A 20,736-nucleotide genomic window follows, 5' to 3' on the forward strand; every position below is an offset into this window, starting at 1 on the left:
TAAAAGGCTTAATACACGCTGGGCATGAACAAGCAGTACATTTAGTGAAACAAATACTTCCTGATTTAATCAAGTGTTTCCGATATATCTGAAGTAACAAAACTAACAAATTCTACTTATTTTTGTTTTACCAAGTGTATGAACTTTATATGTATGTTGAGTTTTTTGTTACCATAAAGTGATTTTATTCTTTTCAGTTAAAAAAACAAAGTAAGTCAGGGACCATTTCCAGGATTTCTCTTTTTCTTTTCCAAAAGCAAACTAAAGACTTAAACAAAAATCTTTCAAAAATATGTTTGAATGAAGCCCATTTTAAACTGATGTCAATTTTAATGCAAATAACCAGTTTTTATTATTTTTTGTTTCTTTTCAGTCCCTTATACTTGTGTATGTGAATATGTATTTGTACATAAATTTCGAATTCTGCAAAAAAATAAAAGACTTAATAGTATTTGTGTTGCACTAGAATTCTTTAATTCAGGAATGTACTTGTCAGAGCTCTTTGTCACTATACCCTTTTTCTAATATGTATTTTCTGCTCAGGAATATGGTATAACTAAAGCTGAAAAACTGGAGATTGCCAAAGGTTACTGTACTCCTTTAGTTAGAAAAATTCGCTCGGACCTTCAGAGGACACAAGATGATGACACTGTAAATAAACTCCATCCTGTGTAAGAGACTGATCATTTAAATCTATAGTCATCTGTTTTTACATACTTCAAATTTAAATTATTTTTTGATGTTCTGTAGAAATCAGAAGTGAATCACTTGGTATGTTGTAGAAGCAGGATTGCCTAGCTATTCCTATTAATCTTCAACCAAGACACTTTTTTAAAAAATCCAATTTGGAGAAAAGCTGAGGTGAATGGGGAAGAGGGAATGTGTACCATCCTTCACATGGGGTCATCAGCATTGATGTCTATAAGCATCTTTAGGACCGTGATCTCTATCATTGCTGCTAGAAAAGCTAAAATGACCTCTTTGTAATGAACCTAATATTAATTTTGATCTTTGATTAATCCCAGAGGACCTACTTAATTCCAAATAACTTCATGATGGAAAAATATCTATCAAAATAACTCCTTAATTGTGGTTGGAAGAATGATATATTTATCATGAATTTGTGTACTTCTATTAAGATTAATTCTGTTTTACAAAGTAATGTTGATACTTAATTGGTTTTTGATTATGTGGTTATATTTTAACACTGTCTGCTTCTAACTTTAGGTATTCCAGAGGTGTTCTTTCTCCTGAACGTCATGTCCGTACCAGGTTATATTTTACCAGTGAAAGCCATGTACATTCTTTATTATCTATTCTTCGCTATGGTGCCTTATGCAACGTAAGTAGAATAAGTTATTCCCATCAAACTAATAAATATGTTCTTTGACTTTGTAACTAAATAACAACCCTCCTGTTTTTACTGTGAAATTTAGTAATTCATCACCAATTTGTATGATTTGCCATCATTTTCTAAGAGTTTACTATAACAAGTACTTTACTAGATTTGGGGAATGTCCTCTTTCCTTCAAAGAAGATCCATTTGAGCAACCAAAAACAAAGTATCTTAGATGATATTGTAGGCTGCTAGCAGTAGATGAAGAGAAGCTGATGAATTCAAATCATTTAGGGGTCAGATTAGGCATTGTGCCTCTTGTCTTCTGTCATAGAATAGCATACCAAGACTAGGTGGCTTAAAACAACCACCATCATTTTATTTTTATTGCTCACAGTTCAAAGGGTTGACTGAGATCAATTAGGTGGTTTTGCTTAGGGTCTCATAAGCCTGCTGTCAGGCAGTGACTGGGACTCCAGTCATCTCACAGGTGTTCTCTCCTATTTAGTACTTGATGCCAGCTATCAGCTGGGACATCAACAGGGGTTGTTTACCAGAACAACAGCATCTGTCCTCTGTATATGACCTGCTTCCTCAAAATGCAGTTGAGTTCCAAGAGTGAGTCTCCTAGTATAGCAAGGTGCAAGTGTGTGGCATTTCTGTGACCTAACTTCTGGAATCATATGTCCTTTGTGCTGACATTGATAGAGGCAGTCACAAAGATTCATCCATGTTCAAAGGGAGGGGAAATAACCCATATCACTCTGAGTGGAGTGTCACTGTCACATTATAAGAAGAGTATGAAAGATTAAATTTATGTGGCAGCCTTGTTTAGAAAATACAATTTGCTACAATATGCTCATTGTCCACAATAATTCATATTCCTCTCACATGCAAAATTTACTTAACCTCTTTGCTAATATCACACCCTCTAGGCATATTCTTTTACACCGTGAACTCAAAGCCTAAAATCTCATCATCTTGATCAGTCATCTCTAAATTTACAAAAAGATAAAATTTTCTTTTCAGTATATATGAATATATCTGTACAAATCTTTATACAAAGTGATCTTTTAAAACTTTAGTCCAATTTTATTTTTTTCTATACTTTTTAAATAAAGGGCAGTGAGAATTTGGCATATGTCTCTTATTTCCTAAAGTATGGTATTATTGGACCTTAAGAATAATTATTGTCAAAGTTACCCTAAGGATTTTTTGGTGTTCCCATAAAATTTCAATTTATGTTTTTTTCTTTTTTGGATTTCTTCTTTATTCCACTAAGGAATAACAAAGTGATATCCTTGCATACATATGTGAATTAGTGGAGCTTTAATAAAAGTCAGTGAATGAAATATACTTGTATATCTAGTAATAATGATGGAATTTTTTGTGGGAAAAGAAATACACCTCTAACATGGTCTTCTTTTTGACTCTTGCACAAATATAAAAGGTAGGAAGAACCTGAGGAATATAGGAAATTATGGAAAGCCTATGGTTGAAGCATACTGATGAGTGATGGATAAAATAGCAACAGATAAGATTGGAGAGACAGTGCCTGGTATCCTAAGGGGATTAGGATACCATTGAAAGGTTTTAACCGGGAAAGTGAGTGACTTTGCTGTATGTATGGACAATAGGTGAGAGTGAATGGGAAGGAACATTTAGAAAACTATTATACAGTGATTCAAAGAAAGATCTTACAGTTTGGACTAGGGTGTTAGCAGTGGAGCTAGAACTTGTTGGGCATGTATTGAATTTGGGCACCATTTCTAAAAATAAAACTAAGCAACCCCATTTAAAAAAATAAATATGCACTTCCAGGAAATAATTAAGTATATTACTAAAGTGATAATTAAAATCTGTACCCCCATGATGTCCTGTTTTCTAATTTTGTTAAACAAAATATAATTTATTTCAATTACAATTCAGTATCACAGCTCTTACTATCCTGATCAGAATCTTTAAGGAATTACTTAAAACCTTGTTCAGTCTCTTCCCTGTTGAAATTTTTTATTACACAGAATGGACTATATATAATCTCTCTCCATAATAGACTTTCTTTAAAAAGTTTTGTTAAGGACATAAGTTTTCAGGGAATACCGATAAGGGGCCTTGATTTAAAAAGAAAAGATTTTTGTGGCTTCTTACATATTCATTGTGTTAAGGAAAATACTACTAAATATTGTTTAATTTAATCTATTCATGAGAGGAGACCTAGCAAAATCTATAACTGAAATTAGATGGTGGTCTTGATAATGTAGTATCACAAAGTCTAATTCATCTGTTCACTTAATAAAAATTTTTAGTCTAATTTAAATTCATCATTTCCAGTAAGTCACATCTAGTGAAGTTTGGTCATGCTATTTTTGTTTTCCTTCATCAATTTTAAAAAATTGTATACTTGCACGTATTAACCTCCCAAACACATATGTGCACACATAGACACACAGAGATGTACTTTTTATTTAAGAATATTATTTGCTTTAGGAATATATAATGTCTAACAGAAAAGTGAAATGCACTGATTTTTTTTAAAAGTACATATCAGTATGTGATCTTACAATTGCATTTTTTATAACTGCACAATCTACAGTGAATTTCACAGTACTGTGCATTCTTATGTATAAAAATATTTGAGTGCTTTGTATTTTTGTAATGCTTATGACATTTATGATGAAGGAAAACTGTGATTAATATAAAATTTACATAAAATTTGTTTACTATTAACTGTAGACTTTATACTTTGGGTAGTTTTACCTTTTAGATAGAATTTTTAGGTGGGTGTGGTGGCACACACCTGTAATCCCAGCCACTTGGGAAGCTGAGGCAGGGAGATTGCAAGTTCAAGGCCAGCCTCAACAACTTAGTGAGACCCTGTTTCAAAATAAAAGATAAAAAGAACTGGGGATATAGCTCAGTGTTAAAGCACCCGTAGGTTCAATACTCAGTACAAAAAAAAAAAAAGAAAGAAAGAAAGAAAACATCAGAATTTTCATATGTTCTCAAAGATTCCTTTCAGTTCCGGTGCTCTGTGTGTTTAAAGACCATTCTCTAAATGAAGATGGAGGAATGGCAAAAGAGATGGTAATGCCAATAAATAGAACTTTCATATGCCTTCCTCCTGCTAATTTTTTCAGTATCATTGCATTTTAAATAAGGGATATTTACTGATGGGCATATCATAAAAATGAGCCATATGATAGTGGGGAAAATACTACCCTTATGGGATAATATTCTCTTATGAAGCATGATACTATATAATAGGTACTTTTTAACTAATAAGATTAAAACCTTTCCTTACCCTAAGATTTTGGTAGTGAGTATCCTATTTCAAGAGATACCTGGTTTTTTATTTTGAATATGCTCTTTTGAAAAAAGTTACCACTGAAAAAGAAACTTCTAAAATAATTTAAACAAGCTTAAGACATATATTGAGACTTTTACATATAATAAAATTATTTTAAGATTCTACACATAACTGTATACTTTATGTGTTATGTCACACAGGATCAACCAAATTATCATAGTGACAATGAAGTTACTTTTAAGTAATATAATATGAGAAAGTATTTACCATGTATTTTGTTCAGGAATCAAAGGATGAACAGTGGAAAAGAGCTATGGATTATTTAAATGTTGTCAATGAACTCAACTACATGACTCAGATTGTTATCATGCTTTATGAGGATCCTAACAAGGTAACAGAGCTCTTGATTTGTGTTCCCAGAGTTAATAGTTTTAAGTCCTTTATTGTAAAAAAGTTCTTTCATATTTTTTAGGATCTTTCCTCAGAGGAACGCTTTCATGTTGAATTACACTTCAGTCCAGGAGCCAAAGGCTGTGAAGAAGATAAAAATTTACCTTCTGGTTATGGATATAGACCAGCTTCCAGAGAGGTAATGAAGATGGAACTCAGAACTCTCATGGTTTAGTTACTATAGTTCTAGATTTTCATGAAATTTCTGTAAGGATTTTCTCTTCTGTCCCGTAAATAATTCTCATCACAACTGAAGTTAAAAAAAAACAAAACAAAACAAAGACTTAAGCCTTTAAAAATATGATTTGGATGGACAACATTTTATACATATTAGAATATTTCAGAGTTTTATCTTTTATTTAGATTGTTTGGATTTTAAGCCCAATGCTTAGAATAGATAAATCTAATTTTTATTTTTTAATTATTGTTTTACTTAAGGATTATTTCCTTATAAACAGCACTACACACTTAGCATGAGTTATTGCATTTTAATCTTTACCATATTAAAGATTATATACTATCTGGAAGATTTTATATAATATTGCTATTATTTTTTCCTTAAATATTTGTTAAAATTTGTTGTGGGGAAGTCATCTGGATATGGAGTTTTCTTTGGGGGAATATTTTAAATTATATGTTCAATTTTTAAAATTGATGTACTACTATTCAAATTTTCTTAACTTACCAAAACAGATACAAAAGATTATGTGATAAGTTTGGTAATTTGTTCAAAGTGTCCCTATATTGTTTTTTATTATTTCTACAATCTTTAATGATGTCCCTTTTTTCATAGTGATAACTTTTTTGTTTCTTTTGATATTATAGCTGAATGACCCTTGGCAAGGATTTGTGATTTTTATCTCTTATTTTTAGGTATACTCAGATCATGTATTTTAAAGTTTTCTTTTTTTAATATTTGCATTTGGAGCTATAGATACCTTTTTATCCCTTTAGCTACATCACATTGTCATGTTTTATTATTCAGTCAAAGTACTTTATGATTTCTGTGTGATTTTTTTTTTCTTCTTTGATTCATGAATTTAAGGATTTATGGCTTACCAAATGTGTAGAAAATACATGTGAACTTTTGTTAACTACCTCTAGCTTAATTCAACTTTTGTCAAAGAATATATTTGGTGGGATTTTTGCTTGCCTTGGATGTATTTGGATTTGCTTTGTTGTCCTTTATATGATTAACTTTTTATAAATACCACATGTATACTTGAAACAATGTATTTTCTGTTCTCTCTGTTGAGTACCAGTGTTCAATGCAAGTCTTTTGAGTAAAACTTGTTCATAGTAATGTTCAAATATTTTACATCCTTGAAGTATTTTTGAAGGTCTGATTGCTCTACCTAGCTACTTAGAGTGGTATGCAAAAATATCCCACTGCAATCATGGGTTGTCTGTTTTTTCCTTATAGTTGTAAGAATTTTTGCTTCACATTTTGAGGCCATGGGTACAAATTTGGAATTGTTATATCTTCCTTATATCTTTTCTCATTATGAAATGTCATTATGCCTGGGAAATGCTTCTTGTCTTGTAATCTACTTTGGTATTATAGCTGTACAAGCTTTCTTTTAATTTAACATTTTCTTTCTTTTTACTCTTAACTTTTCTGTGTCCTTGTATATATGGTGCATGGCTTTTAAGCAGCATATGGATTTTAGTTTTTTATGCAAAAATGATTTATTTTGATATAGTTCATGTAAAGGTAGGTATATTTACAAAGTAAAAATAGCTACATCTATGGGAATCTACCATATCACATCAAGGAATAAATAGTTTGACAAAATAACATTTTAGTGAATATTTGATCATAAACTTTCAAAGGAAAAAAAAAGTCTCAACCAACCATTAAGTCTTGAGGGTTTTGTTTTTTTATTTGTATTTTTTAACAATCTTGGCTTTTGATTTGTCATATTTAATCACTTAATATAATTACTGATGTATGTAGATTGAATGTACCTAAATATTATTTGCTTTGTATTTTTTTATGTCGTGTATATTTCTTTTGGTGTCTTTTAATCCCGTCACTGTCTTTAAGAGACTTCCAATATTATCTGATTGTCTGCATTTGTAGTAGTTTTACTTCGATAAATTCACTGGGGGTTGATAGAGCTTCTTGTACATGTGACTCCATGGCTTTTTTTTTTTTCTTTAAGATTTGCTGTAATTATCTCTAATTTTTATCCATTCATTCTTCTTAGTATACATCTATATTGGAATCACTGTGCATCTTAAATGCTAGCTGTGCATTTCTTAAACTCTTCTATGTTTTTTTTCTTTATGCTCAGATACATTGTTTTCTTTTTACTGCTCTTCTACATCATTAATTGTCTCTACTTTTCAATATGCTGTTAAACCCTACTCATTGAGTTCTTAATTTTAGAATGCAATAGTAGGGTTTAGTTATGTTTTTTAGCTCTAGAATTTCCATTTGGTTGTTTTTATAATTTCTAGTTCTTAACTGAAATTCTCTGTCTTGTTTGTAGTTAAATGAGCATATTAATTTTAGTTATTACAAACTTTTTAAGTAATGGGTCACCATTGGGTTCATTTTCTTTTTTTCCCTTGATTTTTGATCTTGTATTTTCTTATATTTCAAGCTATTATCATGATGTTATACTAGACATTGAATAGTAAAGATTGCAGAGAAAGTTTGAGCCTATAGTTGATATTATATGTTTCCAGGATAATTTACTTTTACTTCTGATGAGGAGCTAAGCTAAAGAAACTATAGGAGAACTAGTCAGTTCAGAGTATCTTAATACAAATAGTCATTGTAATGATTGAAAATGGATCTTAAGTTGTGGGAAAAGCTAATACATTTCTAATTTACCCTTATTACTAGGGTGTAGACAGAAAGCATTGGTATTTACCAGTGAAGACATCTGGTATATATTTGAGTTCCTCCTCCTTAATTGATTTTGAACTTCACTTTGTGTATGTATGTTCTAATCATCTGTTGATCCATCTTCCTGGTATATTAATCCTTTTCTCATTATGGAAGTCTCCTTTTATTTTTAATGATGTTTCTTGACTTCAGTATAAAAGCCTTTCTGAGGTTCCTCATCTGAACCACCTAATACACACAGTTTGAGAGACTATCCTCTGAGAAGGGTGTTATAAGAATACCATCCTACATACATACAAGAAACATTACTTCAAAGACTGCTAATGTATTAATACTTACTTCTCATGAGAAATCTCAGTTAAGAAGAGTCATACAGTATCTTTTTTTTCCCATATATTTTTCATCCATTTACTTTCAACCTCTTAGATTCATATATTTACAAAGTATCTCATAAATAGTATGTATTTAAGTTTTGTTTCTTACTGTCTCACAATCTTTGTCCTGTAATTGTAGTTCATAGATAATATAATTCGATGTACTTAGAATTTATTATATATCCCCTTAAGACCATACAACTATTTTTCTATATGTTCTACCTATTTTATATTCCTTTTTCTCTCACTTCTTTCCTTCCTTGAAGTAATTTCCCCCTCTAATATTGACTACTTGGTAATTTTTACATTATCTTACCATGTAAATTTTTTTTTCTTTTCCCACATTTTTTTGTTGATGCATTCTAATTGTACATACTGATGTGATTTGTTGTTACACATTTGCATATGCACACAGTACACAATATAATAATATAATTTGGCCATTATCACTCTCTAGTACTTGCCCCACTATTCTTTTAATGATTACCCTAGAACTAGTACAGTACAGCTTTTACTGTTATTAGACTTATAATCATGTTGAAATATTTTAATCCTTTTTACTGTCAATCCCATTTTTATATTATTTTTGTCATGAATTTTAATTATATATGTTTTTAAAATATATTTTAAATCCTCCAGGTCATTATTTTTCTTTATAGTCAGTATTCATTTAGGTATTAGAATGTGTTAGAATATTGATTGTGTTAGAATCATGATCTGTTAGAAGGTATATGCATATTTTTCTAACAAAGTAATTATATGTGTCAGAACATATCATCCAAGTAGGTTTAGATTTATCTACATAATTGAGCATTACTGATGTCTTTAGTCTTTCCTGCTGCTCTTCTTATATCTAGTATCTTCTTCTTCCCCTATTTTAATGCACAAAAATTCAGTTTTTTTGGATATGGCATGTGTGATATGAAGTCCAGTTTTTTGTTTTTGTTTTGTTTTTTCCCTGAATGGAAAACTAGTTCTAGTACTGTATATCGAAGAGTTCATCTTTTCTCTACTGTCTGCAGTAGTACTTCTGATATTCCAGACATACTGTTTTCATATATTGGTAGATTGGTTTTTGAACTATTCCTTAGTATTACTCCATTGGTCTGTCTTTCTGTTTTTATATCAATATCAAAATTTTAATTATAGTTACTATAATAAATATTAATTTCTGACTCTAGAGTCCCTCAGCTTTATTTTTCTTCAAGATTACCTTAAGTATTTTAGAGTTCTGGAATTTTCATATAAATTTTGTAATCTTATAATGTTTCAAAAAGAACTTTTGGGGATTTAAATTAGGATTACACAACTCTGCATATCAATTTTGAGAGAAAAGATACTTTTGTGGTACTGCATCTTCAAGTATAAAGACTTGGTATGTTTCTCAGTTTGGCTGTAAGTTATATGATTTTTGGCAAAGTTAAGGTTTGTAATGTCACGTTTTTGTGAGATTAATTCATAGATTCTTTATAGTTTTTGATGCTATTATTTAATTTTGATTTTCTGTTTTTTACTGTCATATTGAATTTTAACTTGTTTTAAGATTATATAACTAGAAAACTTACTATCTGCTTTATTCATTCTAATAATTTGTCCATAGAGTCATTTGGATTTTCTGTATCTAAGATCTTATCTATGAATAACGATATTAGCTGTGATGGTTATTTCAAATTTTAGATTAAGCAAGTCTTTTTTATATTTATATAGTCTTTAATTTAATAAAGGATTTTGTCTGAGACTACGCCTTATTCATCAGAGTTCCTGGCAAATAATACACACTCAGTATAGTATTTAATGGATGATTATTCATCACATTTATTGAAAATATTCAGAATAGAATTTAAATATTGTATAAATTCAAATGCTATTTTATTCATGCTTGGGCTGATAATATTTCTATATAATGAAACTAATCTCTACTCTTTTTTGTCATTTATTATTATTTGTATATTTGAAGAAATTTAACTATGTACTTTTTTATATGTGTTTTATTTAAATTATTATTTTACTTAACTTATCCATAAAGTGAATGTATTTTTTTTAAAATATTTTTTTAGTTGCCAATGGATCTTTTATTTTATTTATTTATATGTGTTGCCGAGTATTGAACCCCAGGGCCTGACACATGCCCAGCTGAGCCACAACCCCAGCCCCAAGTGTATGTATTTCTTAAAGTCAGAGATTTGGTCTTCTCTTTCACAGTACACAGCATAATAAGCTATTGTAAGAGTTCAACTAATATTATTAATTCATTTCAGAATGCAAATTGTATGTGTGTGTGTATACACACACACACACACACATACACACACACACACACATATATACAACAAATGACTACTTTAGTTGGTAGTTGAATTTGTTATCAGAAGAGATTTTGTTAATCTGAATTATAAGTGTGCTGTATCTTTTCCTCACAGAATGAAGGCAGAAAATCTTTTAAAATTGATAATGATGACGAACCACATACTTCTAAAAGAGATGAGATTGATCGAGCTGTGATACTGTTTAAACCAATGGTATCAGAGCCAATTCACATACACAGGAAGTCTCCACTCCCTCGATCTAGGAAGATGGCTACAAATGAAGTATGTATATGTGTCAGAGCTTGTTTTCATAGAGTAAACTAACTATATGTTAATAAAACTGAAAAGAAAATACAGCTTTTATTATGGAGTTTTGGAACCTTACAAATTTTAGTCATCTTTGTCTATTTTTCAAACAAATTTTTAAAAATATAGAGGCAGTTAGAAAACAAGGATCAGTTTTAAAGTTTGGAAATCTGTGTAGATTTTGTAACAAAATTGAATACAAATATGAAAGTAAGGCCTAAGAACTGGATAAACATCCATGTTTTTTGTCTTGTCCCATTAGGTTATTCTTCAATAAAGAATTTTTTTAAAGTTTGGTTTAATATATCAAGAATAATTTTAATTTGTTAAACCTAGTCAGAAATTGCCAAAGATGCTTCAACTGTGATTCCATTGACACTGAAGATTAATAAATGAAATTTCAAATTGTTTGCTTGATTGCAAAAATTTACATAGAAGTTTGAAAATTTGGTAATATAATTGAAAAATTTATCTTTGTATTAAAATATGTAATTAAGTCAGTTAAACTAATTCTTATGCTCACTGTTAGAATAATATTCTATTAATTATTACTGTAACATTTAAAAGGAAGGTTGAGCTGTTGCAATAAAGCTTCTTTAGGTAGATTTTTAATATGTGTATATATGTTATACTTTTAACCTTTATTTTGAATTATTTATTTTCTGTAGGATGATTCTGCTAGTACTGATTGAGGTCAGTGCTTATAAATATTTTCTAAATGCTCTAATAAAGATATAAAGCAAGAAATTAAATTGGAGATAGGAAAAGCCATCAACTCTTAAATTAGAAACATTTTTGTTTGTATTTATATAGATCAAATTCATAGAATTAGGTATCACATTATCTATCAGTTGATGGTTAAGAATATAAACAATAAAAAAGACTTGTGCTTATTCTACAACCCCAAATTATACAATCCTAATTGTTTTATGATCCTCAGATTTCATATAATTTGACAGTCAAGCATAGGAAAAAACTCAGTAGATTGTTACAATTTGATAATAGAAATTGTATATACTAGTTAGGGTAATCTACCTAGAACATGATATTTTAAGTTAATTATAAGGGCAGTTTAAAAAAAATGCTGGTTAGCAATTATAGAACCTGGGATTATATGTTCTATTATGGCTTAATTGAAACATGAGAAGTCTACTTTTGCCAGGCACAATGGCATATGCCTATAATCCTAGCAATCTGGGAGACTAAGGCAGGAGGATTACAAGTTTGAGGTGAGCCTCAGCAACTTAGCAAGACCCTGTCTCAGAATAAAAATAAAAAAGAACTGAGGATATAGCTTAGTGGTTAAGTGCTCCTGGGTTCAATCTCCAATACACAAAAAATGAAAGAAAGAAACCTGTTTTTATGTTCAGGTATACTTAATTTCAGAAAATTGGGAATGATCTATCTTAATATAATCTAAGCCACCATTTGTTCAAGTGCAGTGATTTTGATGTGTTGTTGAGCAAGCAATGTGCAGTTGATTAAATTGTTTAGAATTTCACAATGAAACCCTCTTCTTTGCTCTCCAAAACATCTATATAACACTGCTAAAACAAAATGTATTTTGAATCAACTCATCTATGTTGTGACTTTAACAAAGTCACTGTTCTTGTTAACTCTAAAAACACAGAACACATTTATAAATCTCTCTTATGAATTATTAAATAGTTGCTTTAAAGAGATTATTCCTATGACATGTTAAACTTTTACTTACATAAGGTAAATTATTCGAGTTAAACCTTGAAGACTTTTTCCATTCTCCACCATCACTTTAATATCTGAAGTTTGTATTTCTAAAAGACACAGAGAAAAAATAATATTCTCTTTATTTTGTGCAGGTAGATTTTATTCTGCCCTCACTGTCTGAAACCTGAACATGTAGAGATATGAGAATGTCTGCTGCATGTTTTGCCTTCTGAATTCTGTAAATAATTTTTGGAAGGGGTAAACAAATCACTTGAGAGTACATAAACAAATACAAATTGTGTCTGATTTTTCTTTCTGAGTGACTAGGAGAGAGATTTTCTTTTCTAAGTTCTATACTTTGAAACCTCTTTAACCTTTACTTTGCATAATCCTTTAGAGCTTTGGGTTGAAAACTTCACCCACAACAGCACAAAATATCTTGAGTATTTAAAATGAAACAATAATTTCATATTTAAATAGTTGCTAGATAGAAACATGAAAAGTTTTTCGGTTTTAAAAGAGAAGGAACATCTATTAATATGAATATTTTATGTATTTTAAGGAAATACAACAGTTCTATATTGTTATCACAAAATTAAATTTGTTATTCCTATCAAATTATCAAATATTAAAATATTTGGCTCCCAAATTACGGTTTAGTTATTTTTATAAAAAAATTAATGATCAAATGCAAACAAACTGTATTTTTTTTTCTTTCTGATCATTTGGCTCTGTTGTATCTAACTGTGCATGCTCTGCTTTTTTTTTTTTTTTTTTTTTTTTTTTTTTTGCCCCCTTTCTCACTTTCAGGAAGAGAGCCCCCTGAGTGTGTCTAGCCCAGAGGGTACTGGTACCTGGCTGCATTATACCAGTGGTGTGGGTACTGGGCGTCGAAGACGCAGATCAGGGGAACAAATCACTTCTTCCCCTGTCTCCCCCAAATCATTGGCTTTCACATCCAGTATTTTTGGCTCATGGCAACAGGTTTTTAAATTTTACTTCATTAAACATTTTTCCTCCCTGCATTCAGAGCAACAAACAACTGTCTTTGAGGACATCTAATCCCTTGTATTTTATATCAGAGTAAATCCTTCCGCTTTTAAATTTTGAGTCCACTTAAAAATATTTATATCTAACAATAATTGAGGGAAAGTAACCACTTATATTGCATGTGTTCAGCGTTTTTACTGGGAAAGTTCTAAATATCCAGGATTTAAATAATAATAAATTTTATATTCCTGGAACTTGAGCTTGCTGACAAAATTATTTTAAAGGGAAAGAAATCTTCCTTTGACTTCAGTTATCTTTTAAAATGTTCAGAAACAAAATTGTGTGATTTGTTGGTAAAAAAATTTACTGATCTCCCCCCCATAATTGAAAAAATTGATTCCATTTGGAATTTGCTGAGAATATAAACATTTTTTTAAATATCAAAATTTATGTGGCCCAGTGTTAATTAGCATGATACATCTAATACGTTCTCTTCCTCACTGTTCCTTTATCTGGAAGTATCTGATTTAAGGGATATGTACTTTATGTTTTTCTTTGAACTGTATAAGACAGGGCAAGTGTTTATATGCCCATCAACAATCTGGTTCGAAATAAAATGACTTCAGAAGAACTTTCTGTGATGGCATTTGGAAACTTTAAATACTCTGGTTTTTGTTACAATGGAAGGTCTGCTGTTACACATGACTTTTCTGATAATTTCAGCAATTTCCTTTTGGAAATATAATGCATTTGATTATAGGAAAAGGGATTATGGTATCCATTAAGGCTGTGAATATTTAAAGGTTACTCTGATAAAGTCCATGCATGGATCAGTAATTGTATGGTGACTTTAACAGTCTGTCTGTCTTTTCTTTTGTTTGTGGTTGTTTTTTCCCCCTTCAAATACAGGAGCTGTTTTAGAGTGGGCATTTGACTTCTTTTAAGAGAAAGTGGATTTATCAATCTATTAATTGTTTCTTTTCATCTGTCTTATTTCATACATGATGTTTCATTCTGAATGCCTGCTTCGCACCACTTCATTGCAAGGACATCATATGAAATGGACTCCCTTCAAAAGGGGATCTTGCATGATCTTTCATGTTTTGTGTATTTCTACTAATATTTATCATACAGCTTATTAACCTTTGTCTGTCTGGAACAGGCTGCATATGAACTAAGGACTTTCTAATTTAGTTTGCTGTTTTATTTCACTAATTTTGTTTTCCTTATGTAGGTTGTATCTGAAAATGCTAATTACCTTCGAACACCAAGAGCTCTTGTGGAACAGAAACAGAACCCTACTGTAGGTATGTGGTTTAAAGGAAATTGTATTCCATTCCCTTTTTAAACTCAATATTGTGCACACATGTAAAACTCTTCACTGATAAAAGCATGACCAAATGCTATGCTTTAGTTTTTATTTGATGTGTACTAATTCAGAAATGTTGAGTTGTACAACTCAAATACATAGTAAAGTTTTGATACTTTAAATTTTTAATTTTGTTGTATAACCGTAAGGTAATGACTTAGTCCACTTGCCAATGCTATTTTTTAACCTATTACTATATAATTAATATATGAGGGAAACTTCATTTCCCTAGTCAGTAAAGATTAAAAGGTGCTATTGCATGAAAAAAAAAATCTATTTTTCTGATTAAAAAGGTTTTTTAGGTAGAGAGTGTTTCAAACCCTATCTGGGTGAATTAATTTTCTTTTGGAGCAGCTCTTAAGGAAAACCAAAGCAAAACTAATGTACAGTGGCAGACTTACTCTCTATTGAACTATAGAATATAATTGTTTCTTTGCTAACACTCAGAGCAACTTTGGAGAACGCTTTTCCAAACTCATTGGTTTTAAGCTCATTGGTTAATAAACTATATGAGGTAATATCATTACTCTTTTCCGTAAATAGTTGTCTAAACAGATTAATAAAAGCATAGGTTTCATAAGTTTAAACTGTGTATGTATTGCAGTCTCTATACTAAGTATATGAACTTTGTTGATGCCTACATATTTGATGATCTTTTGTTAATTACTTTAATAGCTTATATTGATAACTTTTAATATTCCCACAGTATTTTAATGGAAATGTATATATTATACCATCTTAATGTACTAGCATAGTATATTGGATAGAAATTTATTTATTCTTCTCCAGTAGTGAAAGTTTTTCTTGAGTACAAAGACTTTGGCTACAGAATATCAATTTATACTGGCTGTATTTTACTTGATAGCATGTTTTATTGGGGGCTTTATTAATTAAGATCTTGAATCATTTGTGAACCATGAGAAATTTAAAGTGGATTAGACCCAAGTGACTGAAAAGGAATTATTTTTTCTGGTCTCACAAGTAAATAAGTTGATATACTTTATTTCATAAGAAAGATTGATAATCCTTAATTCAGGGGGATCAGAAAAGATTCTTCATTTATAGGCATACATTCAAGAGTATTGATTTACTATAATAATTTATGGTAGGAGAAGGTTTTTTTTTTTTTTTAAATATAGACTACTCTTGCAATTTGTTTATCAGGATCCCTTCTTGTCCTAAATTGATTTTTATGGTAATATTTTTAAGACTTTTTAAGTGTACCTATATCTAATTATTGTGAAGGCATATATTTTTCCTCAGAGATAGCATTTTAAGTGTTGTTACCCCATTTGTACATAGTTGTTATTAGAAGCATTTTGTAATGTTCCGTAGAACATTACAAGCATATTGTGAGCCTGTTCAAGGCACTGCCAAAGGCTGCCTGTGTGTTGGTAAGAGCCATGTTGATTGCATGCTGCATGAATTCCCAATGTGAATGGAAGAACACCCGTTGTTGTATGTATTTTCTCTAACTCCCATCAGGGTCTCACTGTGCGGGCCTGTTTAGCACCTCGGTGCTCGGGGGTTCTTCAAGCGCACCTAACCTACAGGATTATGCTCGTACTCATCGTAAAAAGCTGACCTCTTCTGGCTGCATAGATGGTATGTGCACACATGCACACACAGATTCCTACCTACACTCATGCACACACCCATGAGCAGTGTTTCTCAAAAGTACATCTAAAGCCACTGACTGATTCAAGTGGAATCCTAGCACCCTTTACCTAAATGATTATCAGTGCTCTCTGTTATCCACAGCTTGGATCCATGTTCCATCAAACAATTAATTGTAGTTATTTTTAAAGTACTTGTACAGTAAGTAGTTTGCATCATGTGTGTTCTTCTTTTAAATAATTGATAATCCATAGTATAAAGAATTTTCTTTGATCTTTTAAACTTGTCCATTGTTAACCCTTGTCTTACTTATTGATATAGAACTAATTAAGGTGAATGAAATGTTTAAGTAGAAGAAAATGCCAAGTTGGTAATATTTTTACAAAAATAACCATAGAAAGAATATTTTAGGATTCCTAGCTGAAGGAGATCCTCTCACTGTTGTTAATATACCTTAAGTTGAGATTTTGGTATTCAGAGTGCCTTTGAGACTCTTGGAAGATGGTCCCTTTTGCTAAATGGAGTACTTTAGCTTTTGGGATAAGCATTATTTAAGACTTTTGCTTATATATCCACAAATTTATTTTAATCAGTAAAACTTAGATTTACCAAAATTGCCAGCTCATTCTGCTTTTCTTTCTTTTTTATATTTCATTAAACATTTTGCCTCTATCATCAAGCCAGTTTACTGCTTTTAACCAGTATATGGCTTATTACTTTCTCTCATTGTCCCTTCTGCATGTCACCTAATTCTAACCTCCTTCTATATTTGTTTTTCCCCCTCTTTTTTTTTTTTTTTTTTTTTTTTTTAAGTGTTCTTCTTTTGGTAGCTGTTACAAATTTCAGGTACCTGTTTTTCTCTTTCTCAGACGCCACACGCGGTTCTGCTGTTAAAAGGTTTTCTATCTCATTTGCTCGACACCCAACCAATGGTACGTTTTGCTTTTATTTTAAAAGATACTCTCCTGCTTCATCCCTTTTTAATTTTTTCTTTTATTTCAAAATGTGGGGTATACAGTATCATTCATTATTCATTCTTAATTTCAATTGGCATACAATCCCAACTTATTATTCACCCAAATTATTGATACTGGCTGGCTCCCTTTTTCAACTCTGATTTATCCAATAATTTAATGTAACTCATCAAACTCTTAAATAAGCACAATGATGATGAGTTATAATCCTAAAATAATACCTTAAAATTCTGATTTCTCAAATGATTAATACACACAAATTTTTAAACTGTAAAAATGGTATTAATTTGTTCTTAATTATTAACCATTTTAATTTTTTTCTCCTAATTCTTTTTTTTTGTACATGGTTGATTTATTGAGATATTTAACAGAAATACAGAGTGAACTGTATCAAATAGTCAAATGTGAAGTGTCTTTGAAAATTTCTTGGGAACCAGGTGATGCAGATTTCACTAAGTAACATTTATCCCTGGCACTTTGCCTAAAACAAAACCAGACTTGATCTGGAACACTTTGAAAACTGAGCAGCAGTTGCTTTGTCCTCTAGTGGCAGTATGGATTGCTGTTATCAAGCAACCAATTCCTTTTGTTACCATTACTTTTTCTTAAAATTTGGGGTATTCCTGATAGAAAAAAAAGTCCAGAAACCCAATTCAACTAAATTCAATTTTTGAGGCTGAATAGTAAAATGTTTCATCCAGTATTTATAAATTGAATCATTGCAGTATTGCAACTTTTTACATAAAACTTAATCTTATGGGGCAAAAGAGAGTATTTACTAATCATTTTTAAATACTACAGAACCTAAGAATTTTTTTAAATGTAAAGGTTTTTGCTTTTATTTGGAATGAAGGTACTTTTATCCCTGGAATTTTCTTAAATTTTTTAACTACAAATAAGTCTTTCAAAAACTGAAACTTTCATGAAACTTAAGTTTGTGATCATCTTCCCCTTTCAGATCCATTAACAACACATCTAGAGAACAGTACCCTAGTATGCAACAAATAAAAGTATCCTCAACAAAAGTTTAGTGTGCTTTCCCTCCAGTATAGCTGTTTAAATACTACATTCTGAAGAAAAAAGGTCTTTATTTGATACAGCTCCATCTTCTAAAGATATCACATACATAAGAACCTCTTAGAAGAAAAGCAAGTCACAAGAAAAACAATTTACAAAATTCTAAGAAGAAATATTACAGGTTTAAGACTGTCTATAGTTGTATGCTAAATACTTATGTGCTTAAAATCAGGCTTCCAGCTTTTATCAAGAAAAGAACTCTGTTTTAACTGAAGATAAAAATAATAATAAATCCTTTTGTTAAATTTAAAAGAAAATAGAGTATTTTATATTTCTTTGATTTAGGATATTTTTTAAATGTGGCTTTTTCTACACATTATACAATTTAATGCATATAAAATACATTTCTTCCAATTATAGAAATAGTTCTTTTGGGTTTTCAGGATTTCTTTTTTCTTTTTTTAATGCTGTGTTGTCTTATCTGTCTGATGAATTGTCATTTGACTCTTCCTTTCACTTTTTATTTCCCCTAACTTTCATGTTATTTCCATCTTTAACACATATCATGGACTTACCCCTCCTTCATCTTTAGTTCAAGGAACATGGTGAAACAAGTATCTTCTGACAGTGCTTTACCTTATTTTCTGGGCCTCTGTGCAGAACACCTACACCTCTATAGGTGCTGGTCCATTTCCTCTGTGGAATTTCTAGGCTCCAGTGGTATGTTTTTATAGCTTCTAAACATGTCAGCAGGGTGGCTTTTTAAATTGCTGTGCTAACCCTTTCATTGTGCTTTAAATAAAATGTTTACTAAAGATAAATGGGAAAATTGTAGTCCTGAGGAACTTGATTGTATTGTCATTTGCCTGCTATAAAATAATAGCAGGTGAAGGAAAGAAAATAATAGACATATAAACATCCTAAGTAAAGGAGAAAGAACACGTTGTTTATTTTGGTCTGTTATGCAAAGAAAGGGTTTGAGCTTATTTGCATGAATTTTATACTGTGAAAAAGAAAATAACAATTGTGCAAGCATAATTTCTTTAGTATTTAGGTGTTTTAAGTGCTGTTAAAATATTATAGTTCTTTTTAAGTATATGCAGTGTTCTGTCTTGCTTTGGTTTACACCTGAAAATCAAATTTATCAGTTTTGTAAACCCTTTGGTTGTTTTCATAGTAAGATTAGATTCCTTTTAATCAAGTTTTCCTTTTCCAACTGGGAATCTCCTCAGTGGTTCTTGGGTCCATATTTCCTACCAAAATTTAAGGAGGAAAATCAAATAGCACTCAGTTTTAAAATGAGCACATGCTTATTGAAGCAGGGTCTATTTTGCAATCTGAATTTAGTTAATTCTTACTTTTTAATTACTGGTGTAAGATTTTTATGTAAACTTAAATATTTAAAGTATTTCTTTGAAGGAGAATTAGTTTAGAATTTTGGAAGAGTACATGAAGAAAGACTTGTTATTTTTAACAGTATATTAAAGCAATTTTAAAAGCCATTCAGTTGAATAAAATTTAAATAAATAGATAATTTTCTTTTAAAAAAGTGAATAACCTGTATCCTATTGGTTTAAGAAAATAAACTGTGTTTAAGTGCTTTTGTCTCACTGATATTAATACATAGCTGCATGAATATTACATGAATTTTTTGCATTTCTCTGCTATTGTTAAATATGAACATATTTGTAATTGGTATTGCTTTTTACTTGACCTAACTTTACTCAGTCAGTGACTTCCAATAATAGAATTATTGGTGTTAATTCAGTAAAGGTAGGTGAAATATGTTTCATAATTTTAATTCTACTCTAAGTGAATGAACATCATTTTAGGATCATACTAGAGAGTATTATTGGCCTTGATGTGACTACAAAAGTGTTTAAAATCATTCTTTACAAATAATCATGCAACTGTTTTTTGACAAGAAATTGCCTTTAGCATTCTAGCATCAAGGACTCATTATGACATCAGTTTATTCATCTATTGAATAGACCTGGTTTTAAAAGATAAAAATTGAAAAGTTGTACCTTGCCTTTTTCCCCCTAGGTTTTCTTAAGTATTACTCTTAGATTTTGCTCATGTAGACAGAATTCGTGTGCATGTAAAGTGAAATCTGTCACATTTCAACCTGTATTGCATAGCATCTG

The 20,736-nt window shown here is 30.5% G+C and overlaps 1 protein-coding gene across 17 annotated transcripts in view; it reads left to right on the top strand.

Annotated features, from left to right (window-relative positions):
• Ppip5k2 (diphosphoinositol pentakisphosphate kinase 2) overlaps positions 1-20,736 on the top strand; it is an 89,218-nt gene that overhangs the window by 57,193 nt on the left and 11,289 nt on the right. For 5 of the 17 annotated variants that reach the window (XM_047555192.1, XM_047555193.1, XM_047555191.1 and 2 more), the window contains 10 exons: positions 544-671; positions 1,228-1,342; positions 4,927-5,034; positions 5,116-5,232; positions 10,745-10,912; positions 13,433-13,606; positions 14,847-14,919; positions 16,467-16,586; positions 17,468-17,530; positions 19,250-19,309. In XM_047555192.1, coding sequence (XP_047411148.1) covers positions 544-671; positions 1,228-1,342; positions 4,927-5,034; positions 5,116-5,232; positions 10,745-10,912; positions 13,433-13,606; positions 14,847-14,919; positions 16,467-16,586; positions 17,468-17,530; positions 19,250-19,309 — 1,126 coding nt within the window. The remainder of the gene's footprint in view (positions 1-543; positions 672-1,227; positions 1,343-4,926; positions 5,035-5,115; positions 5,233-10,744; positions 10,913-13,432; positions 13,607-14,846; positions 14,920-16,466; positions 16,587-17,467; positions 17,531-19,249; positions 19,310-20,736) is intronic. The other 12 variants (XM_047555195.1, XM_047555197.1, XM_047555202.1 and 9 more) reach the window with 9 other exon arrangements.

Source organism: Sciurus carolinensis, chromosome 6 (assembly GCF_902686445.1).
Source record: "Sciurus carolinensis chromosome 6, mSciCar1.2, whole genome shotgun sequence".
In the NCBI taxonomy this organism is placed as follows: domain Eukaryota; kingdom Metazoa; phylum Chordata; class Mammalia; order Rodentia; family Sciuridae; genus Sciurus; species Sciurus carolinensis.